The sequence below is a fragment of the Alternaria conjuncta genome, assembly GCF_024043145.1.
Source record: "Alternaria conjuncta strain BMP 0040 chromosome Unknown scaffold_10, whole genome shotgun sequence".
NCBI lineage: Eukaryota > Fungi > Ascomycota > Dothideomycetes > Pleosporales > Pleosporaceae > Alternaria > Alternaria conjuncta.
The window spans coordinates 1,498,162-1,521,023 of record NW_026250099.1 but is presented as its reverse complement, the minus strand read 5'-3'; the positions used below and the strand labels follow the sequence as shown (position 1 = coordinate 1,521,023).

General features: G+C 51.4%; 9 protein-coding genes across 9 annotated transcripts; 8 read left to right on the top strand and 1 right to left on the bottom strand.

The window, feature by feature from the left end:
• Positions 1-140: 140 nt before the first annotated feature.
• J4E85_007561 (uncharacterized protein) lies at positions 141-1,684 on the top strand (the record flags this gene model as incomplete). The annotated part of the gene is made up of 3 exons (XM_051471793.1): positions 141-893; positions 947-1,271; positions 1,350-1,684. 3 exons carry the CDS (start codon positions 141-143, stop codon positions 1,682-1,684), a joined length of 1,413 nt encoding a protein of 470 aa, XP_051324867.1.
• A 3,060-nt stretch (positions 1,685-4,744) lies between these two features.
• Positions 4,745-5,746, top strand: J4E85_007560 (uncharacterized protein; the record flags this gene model as incomplete). The annotated part of the gene is made up of 2 exons (XM_051471792.1): positions 4,745-5,113; positions 5,387-5,746. 2 exons carry the CDS (start codon positions 4,745-4,747, stop codon positions 5,744-5,746), a joined length of 729 nt encoding a protein of 242 aa, XP_051324866.1.
• Positions 5,747-6,471: 725 nt separating this feature from the next.
• J4E85_007559 (uncharacterized protein) lies at positions 6,472-7,058 on the top strand (the record flags this gene model as incomplete). Its single annotated transcript, XM_051471791.1, has 2 exons — positions 6,472-6,513; positions 6,552-7,058. The coding sequence occupies 2 exons, from the start codon at positions 6,472-6,474 to the stop codon at positions 7,056-7,058; spliced, it is 549 nt and encodes a 182-aa protein (XP_051324865.1).
• Positions 7,059-8,966: 1,908 nt separating this feature from the next.
• Positions 8,967-10,610, top strand: J4E85_007558 (uncharacterized protein; the record flags this gene model as incomplete). Its single annotated transcript, XM_051471790.1, has 1 exon — positions 8,967-10,610. One exon carries the CDS (start codon positions 8,967-8,969, stop codon positions 10,608-10,610), a length of 1,644 nt encoding a protein of 547 aa, XP_051324864.1.
• Positions 10,611-12,689: 2,079 nt separating this feature from the next.
• Positions 12,690-13,136, top strand: J4E85_007557 (uncharacterized protein; the record flags this gene model as incomplete). Its single annotated transcript, XM_051471789.1, has 1 exon — positions 12,690-13,136. One exon carries the CDS (start codon positions 12,690-12,692, stop codon positions 13,134-13,136), a length of 447 nt encoding a protein of 148 aa, XP_051324863.1.
• Positions 13,137-13,560: 424 nt separating this feature from the next.
• On the top strand, positions 13,561-14,768 carry J4E85_007556 (uncharacterized protein; the record flags this gene model as incomplete). Its single annotated transcript, XM_051471788.1, has 3 exons — positions 13,561-13,629; positions 13,650-13,686; positions 13,828-14,768. The coding sequence occupies 3 exons, from the start codon at positions 13,561-13,563 to the stop codon at positions 14,766-14,768; spliced, it is 1,047 nt and encodes a 348-aa protein (XP_051324862.1).
• A 1,148-nt stretch (positions 14,769-15,916) lies between these two features.
• J4E85_007555 (uncharacterized protein) lies at positions 15,917-16,510 on the top strand (the record flags this gene model as incomplete). The annotated part of the gene is made up of 1 exon (XM_051471787.1): positions 15,917-16,510. The coding sequence occupies one exon, from the start codon at positions 15,917-15,919 to the stop codon at positions 16,508-16,510; it is 594 nt and encodes a 197-aa protein (XP_051324861.1).
• Positions 16,511-17,516: 1,006 nt separating this feature from the next.
• Positions 17,517-18,736, bottom strand: J4E85_007554 (uncharacterized protein; the record flags this gene model as incomplete). The annotated part of the gene is given in 2 exon segments (XM_051471786.1): positions 17,517-17,537; positions 17,555-18,736. The coding sequence occupies 2 exon segments, from the start codon at positions 18,734-18,736 to the stop codon at positions 17,517-17,519; spliced, it is 1,203 nt and encodes a 400-aa protein (XP_051324860.1).
• A 908-nt stretch (positions 18,737-19,644) lies between these two features.
• Positions 19,645-21,293, top strand: J4E85_007553 (uncharacterized protein; the record flags this gene model as incomplete). The annotated part of the gene is made up of 2 exons (XM_051471785.1): positions 19,645-19,672; positions 19,924-21,293. 2 exons carry the CDS (start codon positions 19,645-19,647, stop codon positions 21,291-21,293), a joined length of 1,398 nt encoding a protein of 465 aa, XP_051324859.1.
• Between the last annotated feature and the right edge of the window lie 1,569 nt (positions 21,294-22,862).

Sequence of the window (22,862 nt, the reverse complement as noted above, 5' to 3'; positions counted from 1 at the left end):
TCTTTTTACTCACTATTCGCGATTGAAGGCTTGAAGACTGATATGTGGTGTAGTGCGATGAAACTCCAGTTGAATGCCAACAATGTCGGCGTCTCGGCCTGGCTTGCTCTGGAGCACTTCAGGGCTCCATTGTCATCGACATGACGGAGCGAGTAGCCAAGCCCAGAGGGCGGAAGAAGAAAGAAACAACAAGAGCTGCACTGGCAGTCCGCGGAAAGGACTCAACAGACGATGGCCAGCCATCAGCGATTCCACGTACTATTCTAGCCCAAAACGAAGCCGCAAGCACATCAACACCAATTGGCCAGCCTTCTTCATCGTCATACCCATCGTTGCCATCCGAAAGCAGAGACAACGAAAAGATAGAGCAAGCCATCGTAGCAATCCGCTACCAATACCGACCCCCCATGCTAAACCAGCCCTCAAGAATCTTGCCAGAAGCTTTAGACACCGCGTTCCTCTCCCACTACATTGAGCTCAACAAAGGCGGGAGTCAGTACGCACCGGAAATCCAATGGCTGGGACATATAAACCAGATTCATAGCAACGCAAGGAAGCCAGCGGTTCGACTGTCTCTCCGAGCAGTGTCCATGGCCTTTTTCGGGAAGCACCATCATGATCCGAGTATTCTGATTGATTCGTGGAGATGGTATACCGTGGCGTTGAGTGCGCAAAGGACGTCTATAGCGAGGCTGAAGAATGATGCTATTCCTGATGAGGAAGAGGTTTTGGTGCCGCTTATTATGTCGTTGTACGAGCTATATGTAGGAGCGACTGCGACGGGCGCAATGTCTCACATCGCAGCTGCAGCTGAGATAATGAATATGCGCGGTCCGAGTAACTGCGGGTCAGGCGCCATCTGGCCGCTCTTCAAGGGTATCCGCAGCTCTGATGTAAGACCAAGGACACCACTATCGATACCTAGCCACTCCACTAACACCCCCAGGCGCACAAATCCGTAGTCTTCAACCGCAAATCCGTCTACGCCTCCCCAGACTGGATGACCCTCCCCTTCATCGGCAAACCACGCGACGCACACCAAACCCTCGCAGATATCGAACTCATGGTCCCCCACTGTTTCGCCATGCTCGAGATACCCGGTTCTATGCGCGTCCTCTTCTCCACGCCAATACCCTCGCACGTCGACGTTCGACCTTGCAAAGAACTCGCGTGCAAATTGATCCGGCAACTGGATGACTGGGCTGCAGCATATCCACACCTGACGAACTTATCCAGGAGTCCCGTACGTGGCGGAACACCGGGTGAGAGGGGTACGTCGAAACTACCCAAACCCAATACCAGGCAAGGATCTCCCAAATCAACCACAAGTTCACCTAATACCTTCATAGCACTAATCGCATCAAACTACATGGCCGACCGCCTAGTCCTAAGCATGCTCATGTACAAAACCCACACGGAAGCCACAGCCCCCATCGATTCCCATGAGATGCCCACCAGTCATTACTTCGACGTGGCTTCGAAAGCCACGACGGATATCATGGATGCTGCGGCGGAGATCGAACAAGCCCAAACACCGGGGTTTGATCTACTAAGGAGTATTGCGCCCGTTATGGCTGTGGCTTTTGCGGCGCCGACGATGGGGCTGAGGAAGGATGCGGTGGATACGATGACGAGGTGGGCGAGGAGGATTGGGGGGCTGGGGAGTATTATTGGGGCGATTTGAGGGGGGGATGGGTGGGAGGTGGGTGTATACGGCAGCGAAGGCGAGATTGATGCGACGCGCAGAGAAGTGCGAGAGCGATGCGCGAGTGGTGGGTCGCGAGAATGCGGTGTTCTTCCGTTCGCCGCCTGTGGTCGTTCTCTTGGGCCAGCAGTCGATGCATGGCCGCTTCCAGCTGTTTCTTCCGCAGCAACTCAATACTTGGTCGCTCTTTCCGGACGATGTTAAGACTCGATGTCATGATTTCGACGGACGCGCGCAACGGAGATTGCTCGCTGTCGAATGCTTGGACCGGATCAACGCCTATGTGTTCTAGACGGGGGAGGCTGCTCGGACGCGAACACCTTGCCGGCGATTCTTCTGGACCTTCTACTGGTGCGCTCTCTGGACTTGGAGGTCTGAGTGGCTGCCAGTCGCTTCCAGATGACCGCGAAGTGGTTGTTGGTAGGGCGCCCCTAGTAGCATCTGGGTCGTTACCGACTTCGCGCGACCGCTCACGATCAAGCTCTTTCAACTCGGCCAAAATCCAACCTTTTACTTTTCGCACATTCGCAGTCGTCACAGCGGCCTGTCCTGTACCCCTGGGCCATTTGTATCGCTCCCTTACTGCGTCGCGCAGCAACGTCTTCACCCACTCGACTTGACCTCTTGAGGTGATTGGCACATCAGAAGCGATGTTGCGCGACGGAATGGAGATCTTGTTATAGAGTGGAGGGTGCGTAAGAAAATTGGAATGGCGCTACTTGCTATAGGCCCAAAATGTCTGCACCATTCACTATCGGTGCAGAACCATAGTATGGACGACCTTGATCCAAGGTTTCTGGAGATGCGATACTTCTCTCTTTTCTAAGAGCATCTCTTCGCGTATGAGTCGTACGAAATACAGGAGGTCTGGTTGGCTCGTCGTTTCTGGGTCGCCTCTGGCTCATCCCAGATTTTGATCCAAAGCATCTCATGTTTGCCAGCCTTCACATGTACGCGTACGATTCTATAAAGGTGTATGCGCCATGCAAGCGCATCCTGTTCGGCATACAATCCTGGAATTCAACTCGTCGCTACAACTCTCCACTACCTATCTCAACTCACAATGGCACGTCCTCTTACCTCACGCCTAACACTCCCGGGAGCAGGCACCACCATATTGCGGAACATCAATAGCATCTGGAAACTCTACGACGCAAGTTGCGCCATCCCATACGACCTACATCCCCACGGCGAGCATCGTGCGAACAAATGGTCCCGACTATTCCAGATGCGGCTCGAACGTCTTGTACTTCTCACGAATGCACGGATGAAGGATCACATCCAAGAGCAGATGCGCGACGTTGTATACTTCAGACACCAAGGAAGGCAGAATCGGCTGTTGTGTGTGACTGTCTGCGACCTCGATAGACTATATCGCCGTATCAGACGCGAGCAAATCCGGGAGGACAAGGCGATAGAAAGAGCAGAAAGATTGTATTATCGGCAACATATGGAACAGATTAGGCAGTTTGCGCTGGTTGTTCAAGATCTGCATCGAGCGAACATAGCCCGGCAGCAACGATAATGAATACTGGCTCCCGCATCCATCGACGAAACACCTTAGCATTGAATTCACATATCAAATGCGACATGAAAGAATCATGGGATATGGCCAACAACCTCTCGTACCAAGCGTGAGCATCACCATGCCTCCGACTCCATCAACCTCCTTTGTCAACCCATTGTCGTCTTTGTCCAGCCCTCCACAACGCCATCTTCTTTCACCACCACCACACCCGCAAATATACCCATCGACTCCGCAAACCGTCTTCATACTCACCAAACATTATCGCTAGCCTATGGCCTCCCCTCCATCTACATGCTCCTCAAAACAACCAACTTCCACCCTTTGGCAAAGATCGAAGAAAGAACCGCTGGAGAAATCGCACGCGCAATGTCAGGCAATCCACCTTACCCTGCGGGCTATCCGTTTCTTCCTCCTTCGAAAGCTAATCAAAGTGCAACGGAGCGTTTGGAAGACGTTAGGAAGCTGTTAGCGCAGCAGAAGGATGGGAAGAGAAGGGCGGGAAGTTCGGAGAAGATGCAGTCGAGCCGTCTTCCTCCCACTCCGCCAAAACACGCTCCAGGTGCTTGGGGAGGTCTGGAAGAAGCGAGGAAGGTTATCGAATCACAGATGGAAGGGCAGAGGAGGATGAATGGAAGAGAGAGACCGCCGCGGAAAGTAAGATGTCCGTCGTCACAGACATCATCGGTTTCTAGCGATAGTCTACTGGGGTCGTTGCCGACGAGCTCACGACCGCAAGGTCCGTATCCTCCGAGCTTACCTTCGCCGCTTCCGAGGAATCACCCGAGGAGTCATTATACGAGGCGGCCTTCTCCGGATGAATCATCACCGAGTCCATCTTCAACACGCGCGTCACGACGACCTTTGCAATCAAAGTTCGATGAAAGCGATTATGAACGGAAGCCACACCGACCATCACAGCGACGAGACCGACGCTGCACACCCATGGATGAGGTTTTCGTACAAGACATCACGTGGCCTCCTTTCCCTGAATGGCCGAAGGATGTATCAAAAGATGAAGAGATGAAGTTTATCGAGGGCGAGATAGAGCTTTATAGGATTAGAGAGGCGTATGAGAGATCTGTGGGGCGGAAACTTGTGGCGAGTTATCGGAAGAGGGTGCTTATGTATGAGAGGGATGTTTTGGCTTGTAAGCTTAGCGGTGCAGGGAAGAAGAGGAAGATGGGGCGGTAGAGGGGCAGAAGTGTGCAATAATAGTCCAAGGTACACGTAAGCTCTATGAACGCTTAGTAGTAGCATGCCACATGGAACTAGGCGCTTTCTCTCTTGCTGGCGAAGCTTGGTTGTGTTAAAGAGGCCTTTGTTTGAGGAGCTCCATCAAATTGTGCTGGGTCTTTGTTCGAGCACAAAAGCGCGATTCTCTTTCATATCGCACTATTTCGCAAAGGCTTTGGCAACGCTGAGACCGTATCGACCACAAAAGAGCCGCCGCAGGAGTACATAGCGATCAATCCAATTCCTACGCACGACCAATCCGTCTCAGCGCCGCCAACATGTCTGAGCTTCAAAGTGCATACGCGCCCAACAGTCTTTTCGCCCCAATGGACGATCTCGAGACATACATACGCGGTACCTGGGATCTGAGGCACCCGCACGACTTCTTCACACCACCACTCCCTTTCCTGGAAGAGTACAGGTTCTCAGACCCGTGGCTCATATTCGCCTTATTCTCGCTTGCCAAAACAACCTCACTCGATATGGCACGTAAGGCATTGCGTGAAGTACTTACACGCGATGAGCATGAAGGTGAAGTCACGGCTAGGGATGTCCAGGAGGCGCGAGATTATGTCATCAAAAACATGGAGCCGGGGGATTTGCAAAGATACAACAATGTCACTGTACCGGGACTGAGAAGAGATGAAGTGAGGTGGAATAGATACAGACATGAGTATGAGGAGGATTACCATGACTTGTTGCGAAGGTATGGTAGGCAAGGGAATGAGTGGGGGACAAGGTCTATATCAAGACGTGACAGTCGAGATGACAGACGACGCAGCCGTCTAAGAAGTCCAGCGGGTAGATCACCAAGTCGTTACCAGCCGCGAAGTAGGAGCCGACCTCGACCACGCGATCGTGAGAGACGTATATCAAGCGTCAATAGGCGATCCAGCCCACCACCGCATCCTTCGCTGCAGCGAAGTCGTCCGGTCGAGCAGCCAGCCTATCGCGACGCAGCATCCGATCACGTCAGTGATTACGCCATTGAGACGCCCAACCTGGTTGCCGACCCACCCGGTGCCACTTTCGACGAGCAGCTTGGACTACGGGATGAGGCAGTGCAACTGCTTGGTGCGCAAGAGGAGTACTACGAAGCTGTGAGGCGGAAGATGCTATCTCGATATACGGCGAGGGTGCAGAAGTATGAGAGGGAAGTCATCCAAATCAGGAAGCGTGTTGCGGGCGGAGAAGGGACCAGGTACAACGGAGACGATGAACGAAGAGGTAGGGGAAACAGGGGTCATGAGAGGGAGATACGGGATGGCAGGCGAAGATAATATCTCCGCTGAAGGTCATATAATGTCTCGTTTCTCTCAGGATCAGGTACGATGAGGTGACCCTCATTTGTTGGCTGGCAGATTTGATTACCCTTCTTGTAGCCTATGTTGGATCGTTAATAATGCAAAGCACTACATTCTAGTCTACCTTCACTCCAAGTATATTGAATCCGTGCACACTTACCTACACTAGCTCGGAACTAGCCCTGGAGGACTTGGGCAGGCCTACACTTTCCACTCGCAGTCGCAGACAGCGTTATATCTCTCCACGCCTTTCGCCAGATATCACAGTATGGACGCTTATAGCTCGGAGACCGCGATTGCGCGCGCTCGTCGTCGCGCTGCATGTGCACCTCCGACGATCATTGATGACGAGATCTCTCAAAAAGAAGGCGCTCTGGGGGACAGTCTTCGACGCCTGTCTGAGGTCAGCCAAACCCCGAAGAACGTACACTCCTTAATGGACCTGCCTTTCCGTCCGGCGCTAAAGCGTTCTGCCGACGCACTTACCGTTAACGAAGACCGCAAGACTAAGCGTGCTCGCGAAAGCCACGACTCAGGCCAAGCGCAACCAGGAAATACCCCGGTGGATGACTGCCTCTTGCTCAAAACCCCCAAGTTCTTCGTGAAGGCTTACATAGCCGGACTCGAGAGTCGGCGTCAGGAGCCACGTTATCTGGACCAGAATCAAGTTAGCTCCCAAATGAGCGCGCGTAACCGCCGAGATGTTTCACGATCCGCACTTCGCCCTCAAATTCACCGTCCTCGTATGACTGCACATAGAACCAAGAGCCCCAATGCACAGCCCGTTCCGCAAACGACCTCTACGCCTAAGCTGAAGACCGAAGACTTCGGAGACCGCATCGACTTCCTGAACTTCGGATACGATGATTTCGAGCCCAAGACGCCAGAGGAGAGGTTGATGAAGTACCGAGCCGATGTTGAGTTGTCCAAAGTGCATGCAAAGCGCTACAAGCTTATGGCAGATCGCAAAACGAAAGGCTTCTACGCCGACAAGGTACCGCCTAGGACGGACGATACTGGAGACAGCCTCGCCTTCCTGAACAGATACAGCGAAGTAAAGCCCATGACACCGGAGGAAAAGTTGATGAAGCTTAAGGCCGATGTCGAATTCTCGAAGTTACATCAGGATCGGTACAGGTTCAAAACTGCTGAGCTGTTGTTCGAGGGTAGAGCAATATTCGCGCAGCTCATGGTTGATGTTGAGGAGTCTCGGTTGAAGAGGACACAGGAAGCTGCTACAGCTGACGCAAAGTGGAAAGCTCGCCGGTCCAGCCTTGGAGGATCGTAACCATGACACGGAAGTCTAGGATACAGATGCACGAGAGGAATGTTATCGCAGTTGGGAAGCGTCTCGCGGAGGCGGAGGCGAAGAAATTGAGGCCAGAAGATGCGAGAGAAGGTAGGAGGAGGACTGTCGGAGGTACCGGTGCGAGAAGAAGATCTGTAAGCCGGGACCGGCGGTCGATATGGCTAGTCGATGTTACTTGATAGATATGGATAGCTGCGAGCAATACAGATATGAAGGCGTTGTAGCGCTAGTATTGTGAAATGCTATTGCATTGCTGTGGAGATAGTGAGAAGTGTGCTACAGTTTGCTAGACCTTGTTAGCAATGACGACCCACCAGACGCCTCACTGATTTTCTCAACCGAGTCGATCTCGTGTGAATCCAGCATCCCCAAAGCGTGGGCACCAGGCTGGCACTCGTCTTTGTCCAAACAGCCTTTGAGTGCAAAACTACCTTTGTTTGCTCGAATGCTTCTCTTTCGGCTATCAACACTTACACCGACGACGATTGCGAACTAACAACAGACGCTACCGATAAACTATCCTCTGCTCTTCTCAACCCACGCAACACCTCATAGTCTTGATTTTTGCACTCCAGCGTCATGGCATCTAGATGTGCTGACCGACTACATGAGATCCCTTCTCACTGCGAACGAATATGCAGGAATCGGAAGCTACCCGAAACTCAGGGCCAAAAAGCGGATAGACGGCAAGATCGTCCGGATCCCTCCCCGGACCAAAGTGAACGACGCGCAAGTACCGATGGAAGAAGATCTCAACATAGTGAGCGAAGAAGTGAATCTCTGAACAGCGATGAAGGGTGTTTCCAATCAGCCGAGGATGAGACACAAGAAGCGTCTTCACTCCACGAACAATTCGCAGGCATCGATGGAGATAACGGTTTGCTGGAAGAACCCCCTGATGACCCCAAAGATGCGTCCTTCGACGACTTGCGAACTCTCCATCTTGAGAAAGATCAGCTATACCAAGCGCAGGAAGACTACTACCATGCTTTGAGACTGCAGATACTGGCAAGATACCGAAGAATGCACATGAGCTATTCGAGTGCTGTGCGCGTCGTAGAGAGCAGGATCAATAGTGATCGGAATGGTAAAATGATCATATCAGGAGGCAAGGGAACTGCAGGCAGAAAGAGGAAGAGAAACATCGATGCTGGGAAGGACAGGCGGCCTCGGGATTGAATGCAACTTCCTGATCTAGACGCAGGAGTGAGTGAGATCTCTGAACCACACCAGTCTGATATCGAAGGCCAAATCAGCTTCTTCAACTTTGGTTATGCACTCGATATCGAGCATCTTACGAAAGAAGAAGAGATCCAGTTACTACCTTTCGATATCGATATGGCCGAGACGCCGACACCGCGCTTATAGCGGATGGCAGAGCCTTCTATGCGTCTCGTAGACTGAAGTTGTTGAAGATGAGTCAAGACGCTGCCGCCCTGAATACTCCGACCAAAGCTGGAGACTAAGAGACACGTTGATGATGGAAGGGCGAAGCTTTGCTGATATCCCAGACTGGTTTCAGGGTGAGCGTCGCATAGTCTTCTCGTAGTTCTAGGGCAATTTGGTCTAGTCGCTAGCCCCTCAAACAAAGGTCATTGTCCATTGGTTCTCGTCCTCTTTCACTTTGTACGTGCGCAAGCTTTGTTTGACCAGCCCCACCTTTTTGACCTGAAGCTGTTGTCGCTGTCTTGGGCGCACATTTCACAACAGTCGACACAGAGATTTCCTAGGACCCAAGGCTGATCTAGAGACTTCTGCAGCCTTCGCGGCCGCCTTCTAACACAAGCGGCGACGGCAATTGAATCGCAGACTCCAGCGTCTCCAACGCGTATTCACATCCAGGTATGTCGATCTGCCTTGACACCTCGCAATTGCATGACCACTAACATGGCGCTGCTAGTACTGTTGATCTACATCGAGCGCGCCGCCTCTGAGATTGCTCGACATCTCGACAGCACCATGGCGACTTCATACGAAGAGGATACCCCAGTCTTAGCGGAAATACTAATGGAGATCGCGCGGAATTGGTCTGTCGAAGAGGCACATCAAGTGTTTCCGTATCACTTGCAGCCACTGGACTGGGATGATACTTTTTCCTGGGACGAAGCAATCGCCAGCGCCTTGCTGGAGGTGTCGCGATACAGAAAAGACTATGTCGCAGTGTTCGAAGATATTACCGAGAATGCACGATGGCGTGTAGGCAATTCATTCGAGGAACCGCAGCATTTCCTGCTCGAAGACGTACTGTTGCTGGTTAAGAATGCCCATGAACAAGAAGCTGCCGGCCACATTTACCGCCGTGCCGATGCGATGCAAGGCTCATACAAGGAGGATACGCTAGAGCACCTCGAAACAACCTGGAGAATTGAGGCTATCGACATCTTTCCAGAAGATATCAGGCCACGGGGCGGAGAGAGCGTAGATGACTGGTTTCATGAGTTCATTCCAATCTTGAGCGCCATGTCCAAGGTTGCTTTAGACATCGGGGAGGTACAACGAGAAGTAAGAGTTGCGATCGAGAACAGAAAGAGGCACCCGAAAGGTATTGGCAGACCTAAGAAGCAAGACCAGGTCGATAATATCGGCATTGTTCGCCTGGATGATGTAAAGGACGCACATATCGCCCTGATAGAAGCTCATAGGATGTGCAACATCAGACCAGACGTTTCCCCGAACGAACGTGGTCGAGCTGAAGAGTCTGGCAGAGAGTTGGGCGGAGAAAGGACTCCAGGGCACATTCCAGAGATGCCGCGAGCAATGGCTACAGGACGTCATCTCTTTAACAACGATGACGAGCCGGTCAATGGCTCTCCGGTACCATCTCAGCAATCGTTAGACTTCGAGGCATACCATCAGCACACTCCTACGCCGCAACAGAGGGCACCCATCGGTATCTTACCCGCTCCAGGACTGTACGCAGGTAGCATGAACCTCAGGTTCAACGGGCTGCCGGGGCAGCCTTTCCGTCCCCTGCAGCCGCGGGATAGGGTACAAGAGGCTCTATTCCAGGAACCAACAAGGCCATCACAATCCGATGAAAGGCCGCCAGCAGAAGGCGATCCAGCTGCATCACAAGAGCGTAGACCTCGTACTCCAGTCGAGCGCCCGACCCGTCAACATGAGCCGTCCCGTTCGCCCCATCCGAGCGATGGCCAGACAGGGTCTCGCAGGTCTCGCAGCGGCACGCCGCCATGGGAGCGCCGTCGACGGGAGCGACGTCTCCGTCGGAGAAGAGAAGCATCTGAAGAATCCTCAGACAACAATGAAAGACGGCGCCGCGCTAAGCGAAAGCGAGATGTTGAAGAGATCGGAGAGCGGTTTGACCTCCTCAACTTTGGCTACGAGTTCGCGCCTCAAACGCCAGAAGAACAGCTCATGAAATACGAGATGGAAGCTGAAAATGCTCGAATTCATGCGAAGCGGTTGAAGCTTAGAGAAGAATGTCAAGACAACAGGCTCTTGGCAGAGGGTAGAGCGAGGACTGCGCAGCGCATGGCGGATCTTCAGAAGTCCCGGAACAGGGCAGCCTAGAGACCTGCTGCGGCCGACGAAGATCTTTCGTAGTTTGTAGAGTTTGTTCAATCTGTACCTGTTAGCATCAACAGTTTCAGTCCCTGCACGAGCTCGACCCGTGGGCCTGAAGATGCCTCTTTGCACTTGCCTGGGATACAAGGTTGCGGGAAAGCGAATTACTCAGAGAACCATCTCCCTCTCGGGATGCATAGGTTAGAGTGGCATATTGTAAACAGTAAAACTTTTGTCTTCGTAAGGATTGCGCGAGCAATCCGCTAAATCTACGTCTGTCTTCAATCCGATAGCCAAAAGCTTCACATTGAACCCAATGCATGGTCAAGAGCAAAGCTTTCTCTTGAAGAAATCAGCCTGTCGCTTGACGCATTCCTCGAAGTTGGGTTGCGTGGCGTATGCTTCGTAATGACCACCGCGGAACAAATGCAGCTCCTTTGGCTCAAGTGCACGACTGTATGCTTCCAATGTAGTCGCAGTGGGCGTCACAACATCGTTATCTGCAACAGTCATGAGCAATGGTGTCGGAGAAATGTGGTGAATCCAGGCCGCTCCAGGATGCGCTCTAAGATTCTCCATGCTGACCACGAGTTAGTTGAGTGAATCTTCGCTGGCATTGCCAGGCTGATTTTTGCGTAACAAACCTCCTCAAGGTTACTTGGTTTTTGAAGTGAGGAACGACGCCCTCAAGCCCCCCCATGGACGCGTTACTATCCTTTGTAGTCATGGCCGATCGGTTTAATCGATTTGGATCGACAACAGGAATCATCATAGGTGGTTTGCCAGCAGCACGATCAATTCGATCTAGAATAATCGGATTAGTCAAAACTCAATAGATGTGTTAGAGGATTGGGTCGACACGGACCTTTCTGGAAATCTGCTTCCCAATCTGCGATGTCATCTGACCGAATCAAATTGGCAAAAGCAGAGTATCCCTCCACCAACGGCGCCTGCGAAACGACGGCCTTCACTCTTCGGTCCACGGCAGCAACCCAAAGCACATTACCACCGCTGAACGACGAGCCCCAAATCCCGATCTTGGTAGGGTCCACCTCAGTTCGGGTCTGAGCGTAAGTAATGGCGTCGGAAATATCACTGATTTGTATCGATGCGTCAACTTCCAGTCTAGGTCTGCCTACTCCAGCATCGCTCTCTCCGAATCCACGATTGTCGAAAACCAAAGCGGTGATGGGAAGCTTCGCCACAAGATATTCAGCGACCGCTGTCAGGCCCTGATCTTTCGTGGCCGAGAAGCCATGTGAAATGACTACGCATGGCGACTTTTGCCCGGAGTAGTTTTTAGGGGTATAGAACAAGCCACGCAGGGTGGTTTGGTCCAGCGTTTGGAAAGAAGCTGGTTGGGTGGACATGATCGCAAGAATGTGCTTCAGATTCAGAGAAAAAACGTTTGTGGAAGAGGGTAATGAGTCTGAGGTGGTTGAGGTGGTTGAAGAGGCGCATCGAGCCACCAGGATGCTTTATGTTATAGACTACACTCAAGCTACCGTAGTTACTCATACATGTAGGCAACTTTGTAATCCATACTTTAGTGCAACCTCAGGTAAATCCTATCACAATGCTTCACAGATTCCGCCCTTACGACCCTCCGGATGTCTGCGTCAATGCTTACATAACTAACTTCGGAGCACGTGCGGGCAATCTCATACGGCCGTAACTTCACAAAGGCCGTAACTTCACAAAATTCGGAACATAACTGCTCCGGTCTTTTCCCGATCGGCAAAATCGACTCCTGTTTGGTTCAGTCCAATGATCAGACAAACCGTGAAATGCTTTTAGTTCAACAGCCTTTCTTGATCTCCAGGCTGGCTGCGGGGTCCACTTTTTAGTGGGATCCTCCCTTTGCCCGAACTTCTTCTGGATCACGATCTTAGATTGCCCAGGTGAACTTGCAGATGCGGGAATAAGATTCAAGACTGCTTGTTAATTGATACGGGGGAATGGAGATTGTTTATATTGTGGCGTCCATCGCATCAGTTATTGATTTCCAAGCATCCATCTCGACTTACTAAACTCGCAACCTCTCTTCTTACCATTTTACCATAACAACCTACTACACACTCTACAATGCCTCTCTGGCTCGTCTTCTACCCCGAAGGCCATTTCCAGGATACGGCCGCGAGGAAGGCTCTCACTCAAGACATCACCAAGATCTATACGGACATAGGCCTTCCTCCTTTTTACGTTGTCGTCAACTTCATCAAAACGGGTCCGCAGGATATGTGGATAGGCGGGGAGCAGAAAACGGACAAGCCGTTCATTCGATTCGTCATCGAGCACATTGCCGTCAACCTGCCAGACGACGACATCGCGATGGACAAAACAGCCAGGCGAATCGACCAGGCTTTGAAGCCTCACGTTGCTGACAAGGGATACGATTGGGAGTTCCACGTGGATGAAACGGACCGGCGTTTGTGGAAGGTCAATGGATTGGTTCCGCCGAAGTTTGGAAGTGAGCAGGAGAAAGTTTGGGTCAAGGAGAATCGTGCTGTACCATATCCTGAAGGATTGTAGGCAGATAATGGCGTGTAGAAAACAATTGAGCTTGATCTCCTGATCTGCCAATCTCACAGGAACCAAATAAAAAGACATATTTCGCGCACTCAGAGTTGTCTACTGCTTGAGATTTGTACATCTCGCAACCGTGCAGTTAAACTACTTTCTCGCTTGGCTTCTTTGATAAGCGTCCGTTAATCGACTTATTGCGAATCAAACATGTCAGAATCGAGACCTGTGAGTACACGGTTGCAGAGCAGGGAAAGTACATGCGGCAAGATGTATTCTCAATAGCGGGTGTTGGTCGTTGCATCCACATCATAGCTCACAACAAGCCTTTGCGGAGTTAGATCTCCACATGGACTAAACAAGTTCACATGACCAATCGCGAACGGCAAGTCGACAGGACAATTAATCTGAAATTTTGATTACTACTCACAAAATGTGTGGGGCGATAGCCAAGCCGGAAGTCTACCTAGTACTGCAATTAGACTTCCGCGCATTTACGGGCGTAAGCTAGGGTGTACACAGATCTATGGGTCGGTCCGCGTGCCCCCGATGCGCATATGTACGGGCGTAAGCTAGTTTCTAGCTTCCCCGCACCCCACACCTGCATTGATCATTCTATGTAATCAACCAAGAGTTCACATCGTCGCCAGAACCGATTATCCTCTGATCCACACAAGCGCTCCTCTATAAAGATCCCCAGGTCTCATTGAGCTGGACATATTCTACATCTTCATCACAATATTTCCCAGATTACTGCACACAAATCACAAGATGGGTAATACCAAGCTTCAAGTCGATATCTATATTGCCCCTGTTATCCCAGCTACAACCGGCTTTCCTGATTACGAAAGGGCAGCTTGGTCACCCATCAGCTGTGTACTTGTACACGGACCCGAGTCAGCCGCCCTCATCGATACCCCCATCACCGTTAAGCAAGGCGAGGAGATCGCCAAATGGATTCGCGAGACAGCTCCGAATAAGAAGCTCAAGTATGTTTATACTACGCACGCACATCCCGATCACTTCGCGGCTGTGCCAGTACTGCAAGAACACTTCCCGGGCCTTGAATTCGTCGCCACGCAAAACGTTGTAGCCGGAATCCAAGAATTGTACAACACGACCTTCGACCATGTTTGGCCAAATCTTTTTCCGAATCAGATACATCAAGCCAGGCCGATACCGAAGGCTCTCCCTGCCTCAGGCGAATTCTTCATCGACGGCGAGAAGCTGCATGGCGTCGAAGTCGGACACACGGACAATGAGTTCTCCAGCTTTCTCCACGTCCCTGCAGTCGACCTTGTCGTCACAGGCGACATTGTGTACGGCGACTGTCATCAGCATTTTGGCGAGGCCAACACGCCAGAGAAACGTAAGGAGTGGCTGGATGCTATCGATCTCATTGAGGCAAAGAATCCGCATATTGTTGTTGCAGGACATAAGAGAGCTTCACAGGCAGATGCGCCATATTTGATCCAGTCGACTAGGGAGTACATTTACACATTTGAAAAGGAGTTGGCCAGGACAACGAGCGCTGAGGCATTGTATGACAGGATGAAGGAGTTGTATCCTCAGAGATGGAACCTTTTTATTTTGCATTTCGCGTGCCAACAGTCGTTTGCGGCGCGAGAGGGCAAACTTTGAGGAACAGTAGAGTAGAAAAAGTTAAGCAGTTGAGCAAGAGTCTTTGATAGTTGGTACAGAACGTAAAAGATGCTTTACGCCTCGTAATCAAGATGCATCATCACTCCTACGTTTTTTGTCAGTTTTTCATTCTCCGGAAATTAAGCTAACAAGAGCACCGATGTACATGACCCTGGTTCTCACCAATACCTTGTCGACAACGGTGTATATCCTAACACGAACGAGTACCCGGATAGGAGTGTGTCCGCTAAACCAGACAGTTTAGAAACGCTCACATGAACGCTGGCCCAGCCTCGACCGTCGCTTTCGCCGTCTCGTTTCGCTGACAGAGCATGCAGAGAATTCAGACGGGCTGATTCGCGTGCTGCTAACCTTGGAAAGAAGAAGAGGTGTCTGAGTTGGTGTTTCCTTATCGTTGAAGGCAAGAAGAGGGGCGGGACTAGGCCTGAATCCAGTTAGCGCATTTCCTTATCGATACTGAACGCTGGCCTCACAGCATTGCACAGGGCGCGTCTTTGAACCCCGCTATACTCACGAACTCAGTACATCAACACCCATCAGCAATAGGGTCTGGCTTCTTTCTGCAGAAGTTTCCTCATCTTCAATCAACCCAGGTATCATACGAAGTCGCTATACTGGTCCGACGTACCGGCCTTCTGAATGTTCTTTCCTTCGCATCCAACCCGTGCATGACAGAATGAAAGACATCACAGTGCTTGTCTCATAGCATTTAGGTAGAGCGGCTGCTTCCAGGCATGTTCAGAGCTTCATTAGAAGCTCTGAAGCCGGAAGTTCAAAGGCCCAGCTTAAGTGGAACGCAAGACATGTCTATCTGAGTAATAGCCTGTCATGGTGCTCACAAAGCTAACTAACCGTTCGCGTGCTTCGGGTCGTAGACGGCCTTACCAACGTCACCGGGCTTCGCTATCGTCTATTACACCCCGAATCTATGCTCTATAAGGTCGCCAAGTGCAAGAGCGGAGCCTCAAGCGGAGAACCAAGCGAGAGCTGGGTTTATCCACCAATAGACCTTGACCATCACGGCTGCGCAACAAAACCACCTATACCAGCGCATCGACTCTTAGATTGACCACAACCATCTACTTACGATTCACCACGCTCGTCTTCTGGCTGTTTCAAGTACCAAAATGGCCGCCAATGCTCTCGTCGAATCGCTGAAAAGCGCCAACCTACTCCCTTCCGCCATCATCCCAGAGTCTTTCACACCAACCCTGAATCTCAGCGTCAAGTTCTCCTCCGGACTTGCTCCAGAACATGGAAGTCTCGCTCGTGTGAGCCAAGTCAAAGAGCAACCTATCATCTCCATCTCGTCTCCACCGACATCTTCCGCCGCGAGCCTCACATTCATGATGATCGACCCCGATGCGCCTACACCAAACGACCCAAAGTTTGGCTACTGGCGCCACTGGGTTGTTACTTCCATTCCATCTCCATCAGCGACCACCTCTCCAGAAGACATCACCGCGAGAGGAAAGACGATCACGCAGTATCTGGCACCTGGACCGAAGGATGAGAGCGGGCCACATCGGTACCTCTTTCTTCTATTTGAGGAGAAGGCAGGCGAGACTGTAGAGAAGGCGGATGTTGGAGGAGATGAGTTTGTTGAGAGGAGAAGTTTCAGAGCAGAGCAGTTGGCCGAGAAGAAGGGATTGAAGTTGGTTGGGGTCCAATGGATGCGAGGAGTGGGCGATGGGTGGAAGGAAGAAAAGGATGAGCTATAGAAAGAGAAATGACGAAGCTAGTTGCTTTTTTTCTGCATCTAGAGGCTCACAACAGCTCCATTCGGTTATGCAATCTTCCGTTCAGGATATGAAGATGCTTCGGTGCTGGACAGGGAGGCAAGACTCTTGCTGACTCAGCCGTGCCGCCGCGCTAGCGCTGGGCGCGTGTCAAGCTTCAGCGCGCCTGTGGACGCTTCAACCCTTCCGTGGTCTCTCCTGAGCAACAATGCGCAACGTCACGACTTTTCCTAGACAGCACACCATATGTGAAGGCCGCGAGTGTACTCATCATTCTTGCGAGATGTCGAAATACGATACTGCTATGATGTCACCGCCCCGTTTCGAACGGCACGCGTAGGTCGTTCCGTCCCGACTGACCGCAAACCAGTACCACCTTCATGGTCGCCGCGGCCTCATCCTCAATATCTCCATCGCTGTCCGTCTTTCGCGTCCCAGAGGTCGACTTCCACGCAAACGTTTTTTTGCTGCAGCGGCCGCAAGCTTCCTGATATCCCGCTGGTGTTCTTTCCCATGCGACACATTTGAGCGTCCTCGAATACTGTCTGTATTGGAGCTGCCTGTGTACGGCCTGGATCCTCGATCGCTCGACCGATGATCACTTCCCGTCCCGACGGCCTCCCTCCTTCCACGGCTATGCCGCCTCGATGCTTCAACAGCCCTACGTGAATACGATGCGGTTCGAGGAGCTCGATTTCGATGTGAGCTTTGCTCGCTGGCTGAGGCACTATACTGGCGGTAGCCATGGTGGTCGCGATCATGTACGTTGGTCTGGGGCGCCTCTCGACGCAAGTGCAAGCTGCTCTGTGCCTTCCCTTTCGTGGTAGACTTTTGTCTCATCGCGGCACGTCGAAAGCCCTCAAGTGGCGACAGGCCTACCTCTGAGGGTCTGAGCTCGCTACGCCAGACCGGCAGTCTAGCTTTCCTCGCTTCCGCAGAGTTACGAGGAGACCGTTGACCACGCCTGCTGTAGGGCGCTGCCCTGTACTCAATCATCCCTCGAGAACCGCTGTCCTGGGGCCTTACCGAGTATTTATAGATGCTGTCCCTCATGTTGTTCGGGCTGGTCACAGAGTGACCTACGTCACTCCCAAGACCCTCGCTTGCCGCGATCTGACGCCAGCCTTGACAAGCTTTCATCAGCTTCAACCTTGCTGATTCTCCGGATCTCCACACCCCATCCTCGGTCACATTAAAGTAACTGGACCGTATGGATAGGCTGCTCTCAAGTCCCGGGAGCAATTCGACAGCACGTAGTTGCGCGGACTTCAGGTCATCCCGTTTTTGTTCCCACGCCCTGCCCAGCTCTTGCGCTTTTGTAATCCAAATGTCCTGGCGGAAGTCATCGCGAGCTTTAGCTTCATTTTCGTCGTCTGCTGCTACGGATGCAGACCCTCTTGTTCCAGTATTGTCTCCGCTCTTTGATCTAGCCTTATCCAGCTCATCATCGAAGTTATCCCGATACTTTCTGTATAGAAGTTCCGCTATCTCGGCAGCCTGCTGCTTTCCAGATATGTCCATCACAACTCTTGCCCGATTTTGCGGTCGGTCTGCTGTATCACTCTGACGATCAACACCGGCAGCATTGATCTGGGATCTACCATTCCCATGATGTCTTTTCGTTGCTCGCCTGGTATCAGCATTTCCTTGCCTCTGCTCTGGATATGGCTTGAGGAACCCCGATTCTATCAACACCGGATCTAGCATACGGTCAACGACCAGCCAAGCATCGCGCCACGCATTTCGCTTTGCATTGAGTTCGTCTTCTAGCATTGATTTGTTATTGAGGATGATTCCCTGGTTGTTTCGGCTTCGCATCAACTGTTGCCATAGATCATCCAATTCTTCCGCTTGTCTGTCGCTGGGAGTTCCGGCTTGTTCCAGTTCTTTCTTCTTGAGTTGTAACCGAAAGTCCGTGGACTCAGCTATACCGGCAGCATCCTGACCCTGCGTCTCAAATCGCTGTCGATGAACCTCAGCTTCGCTTTCGAATTTTCGGAAGCTTCTCCCAAGACAAAGCGCTCGCTGTATGCTAGCTGCAAGCTGTCTGGAAAAGACTAAGGCCTTAACCTGATTTTGGTCTTGTTGAAGAGCTATGTCAACAACCTTGGGTTGATTGCAGAAGGGTGATTGGTTGATCACCGTAGTCGCCCACTGCTTGCAGGCTTTTTCAGACGCCGTCTCTGGATGTGGCAGTTCATGCGACATTTTGACATGTATTGGTGTGATGGTATAGGGTAGGTGAACACGGTTGTTGGTGGATGTTGAATGACAGACAGTTAGCGTGGAGATGCAAGTGCAGGCCCTTGTCGTAGATCTCCGGCTGTGGAAGGCAACAAAGATAGCTTTAGCTGGAACTTTGTCAATCGTGCTAGGGCAGCTGCGTCCAAACCCTGAGCTCTGAATTTTCCGCGGAGCGCCCGAGCTTCGTTAAAGATCGAACGATAACTTCCTCCCAGGCAGAGCGCCGTCTGCAGCCCTCCAGTCAGCTTCTTGGACAATGTGACAGCGGAGACCTTCCTCAGATCGTCGTCTGCCTCTTGGACATTGGATGACTCTTGCAGTCGCAGCAGGGTTTTAATACTCAGATGCGACTGCTCCTCTCCATTTCGCACGCGCAAGCTCGGATGACGTCTGCGCCTGCGCCATTCATCGATTTGTCCGAGTGAGTAACAACTGATAATTCTGCACTAGCATGCTCATTGCGGGCTGAGACCTGAGAAGCCCAAGCAACTTGTAAAGCCGAGGAAGGCGTGTAGTCAAACAAAGGACACAAGTATTGTCGCTCAACAAAGGACATGAACTCACGTTCTTGGCCACCTTGACATGGACGTAACCACGTTCCATGTACAGCGTTTTCTGTAATTCAACGTCATCCGAAGGTTCTCAACACCATACTATCCTGGGGCCGTGCGCAATTTCCTCACTTCCAAGGTCACGGTGCAGGCTTGGCACCAGGAAGTCTTTCGGCCTCTCAAAATTCACTGCGTGGTTTAGGCTCCAACTCCTCTGGGGTATATAAAGTCAAGTGCTCGCCCTTTGCTCGATACCACCCCACCCTGCTAGCGCTGTCTGTTCACTCTTGCAAACATAGTACACAAGACCGAACTTCCAAGATGACTGATCCGGACGGGCGCGGACAAGGTACGATATACTACATAACTCTCTCAATGTCGCTGACATGCTTTCAGGTTTCAGTGCATGGAAACTTCCCCTGGTTCAATCGTACCAGCCTGCGACACCCCAACTCAACTATGACGAGGTACGATGACATCTCGCCACTATCAACAAAAGCTCCCCTGAGCATCGATCCAGCTTCGCTCACGGACCTCTTTTCCGTCAAAGCAATATATTTAAACTTGCGATCAAAGCTAATGTATTGAAGGATGATATAGCCCCTGCTATCCCCGCGTTTGGAACCACGCCCGATGTCTCGAAAAAGCGCAAACACACGGAAGTGACTACTGGCCCCTCTGATGACTTCGACGAGGAGTCTTACGATCCCAGCGATACTGAAGTTGAGGGTGACCCGAGCGCCATCTTGACTGGCAGTGATACGCATCCAGCCAAACGCCCAAGGACCACAAAGCACGGGGGCGCGGCGGAAGCATCCTACTTCACACGCCGAGCAAAGACAGATGAGGTCTGGATGACCGATCGCCTCACCTCTTTTCCTGGCAGATTCAGCGGCCTCATGACGGAAGACATCGCCGAGATACTGCGGCGCAATGTGGTCTTCATCCATACTAACCTTGGTGCGGTTATCAAGGGCCTTGCTGTCCATCTGAACCCAGCAGCCCACGACCGCGTATTCATGATGTTCAGCAAATCAGCCGTGAGCATCCCGCGTGCACCCCAGATGCCTCTTGAACATCGAGTCAAGGTCGGTATGGTCTTTAGGGAGCGAACAGTGGGGTTCTCCTATGACGAAGGTACTCCTCTCGGAAACGACGCCGCTGGTACTGCACTGGGAAAGGTCTCCACGAAACGGCAGTTTCATATCGTTCGCGCCATTGTAGGCGACAACGAGTTTCTGACTACGTGTGTGGAGACTCACGGTGAGCGAGGGCTCCGCGCTCCGTCCATACCACCGGATACATACTGGCAGTGGCTACGTGTAGCTGATGCTCGCGACCGAGACCCCGTTAACCATGGCCCTCACCCTGTTCTCACGGTGGACACAAGCCAGGCCACGAGGCCAGTTCGCATCTCGGATATGTCATACGTGCTTGCAGGCGCGTCCAGTCGATGCACACTTACGGAAGACTGGGATTTCGCCGGATATCTCGATGAAGCCAGTGTCACTCTGCTGGAGACGATTGGAAAGCGAGTGACAACATCGCAGCGAAACGACAAACTGAATCACGGACTCTATGACTCAATCAACTGGGATGCTATAGACGATGGCCGTAACGTCATGGGCCTCGCAGCGTATCCACGACCTGACCGCCGGCCACCCCCTCGTCGAACTGAAACTCCTCAACATCATCCGGATGACGACGAGTCCGACAACGATCGTAGGCGTTCCGATCATCGCCGCCGCTCTGATCGACGAGGTCGAGACCACCGGGATTCATCTCGACAGGATCGTGGTTACTCAAACACCGCATCTTACGAGAAAGACCGGCCACAGCGCCCTCGTGGTTCGGATACTAGGAGCTCACAGCTGCGACCGACCCAGGGAAAGAGGGCCGTCCAATATGACGACGTTGACCAAAGCAAGGCTGATGCCCCTTGCGGGAACTACACCGCAAAAGTTAATTAGTCCTAGAACAATACAGTTAAAGGCATTACTACTAGTAGTGTATATATTAGCTCTAACTATTATAGTTAGAAGTCTAGAGGCTAGACTAACTATATTAATTAGTTCTAAAACAATACTATTAATAGTATTATAGCTAGTAGTATATATATTAGCTCTAACTATTACTACTAGAAGTCTAGAGGCTAGACTAACTGCGTTAATTAGTTCTAGAATAATACTATTAATAGTATTATAGCTAGTAGTGTATATATTAGCTCTAACTATTACTACTAGAAGTCTAGAGGCTAAACTAACTACGTTAATTAGTTCTAGAATAATACTATTAATAGCATTATAGCTAGTAGTATATACATTAGCTCTAACTATTACTACTAGAAGTCTAGAAGCTAGACTAACCGCAAGAACAACAACGAAGATCCTTCTAGATCGCGTGGCCTTAGTAGTTATCACAATCGCTTCTAATGCTGCGATTTAGTACTTCCTAGAGGGTTCTAGCGAGAAGGAAGCGCGGCGGTATATAGAGAAGAGGAGACAGAAGAAATTGTTAGAAGCTAGGCAAGGTAAGGTGTTTCAAGCACTTCGTCTTAGTGCGCTCGTCGTACATGCCCTGCATTAAGGGGACTTAGCTAATATGAGCTTTCCAAAACTTTAGAGGCAAAGCTGGTTGGATTTGTGTAATGTAGCATTGTTGTCAATAGAAGATGTCATCTAATGTTCTCGTGAGTGAATGCTAAGTTGTTTGCTTGTGCATGGAGATCGGGCAGAGAAGAGCGGTTGGTGACGTCAGTGCACGGGCCATGACGCGAAAGCCACGCGTAAGCGAGAGTCTAGCTTCCAAAGTTCCTTTCACCACTCGCACTGTCACTGCACTTATTCACCTCCGTCCACAACTGATTTATCGTGGCTTTAATCGGATGCGATGACTTCCTTCTGTGAATGATGATCGCCATAAGGAGACAAAGAACCACAAGCTTGCGCGCCCAGCATAGAGGCTCGCGTGCATCGAGAGTCTCTTGGAGTTCGGTGTCATGATGAGGCACCTGGGCAGAGCCTTGTACTGAGACGTAAGTTCTTCGTTCATTTCAATTCATGTTACTTTTACTGCTATCTGCTCTCCCTCCGTAAAGCTCTGAATGGATGTGCCCTTTTACTTGTGCTGATCTCTCAGGAGCTCTCGCTATCTCCTACCAGCATGATGGTCGAATCCCCGTCCGATAGTCCACTCAAGCTGCACGTCGTTTTGCGATTGACTTGGACCATCCCGTCACCAACGTCGAGTCTCGTAGATGATACTGAAGAACTCCAACGATCGGTTTCGACCTGCGTACCGCACCACACCTGATAGTAGCATACCTTGGAAGTGCATTCGGTGGATACTTGGCGATGAGCTTCTGCCGCGCTCGACAGTTTGCGTAGTCCGTGGTGCATGTGCTACGTACCATGTGCTTGCGACCCTCGTGTTTGGGAGCTATCCTATCGCTTCCGCTTGCATACAGCTCTGCTGGCGTTGATTGCTATCGTCTATAAACGAAGCCAATCTCTGTCACCCAGTCCGTGCCTTGAGCCCAG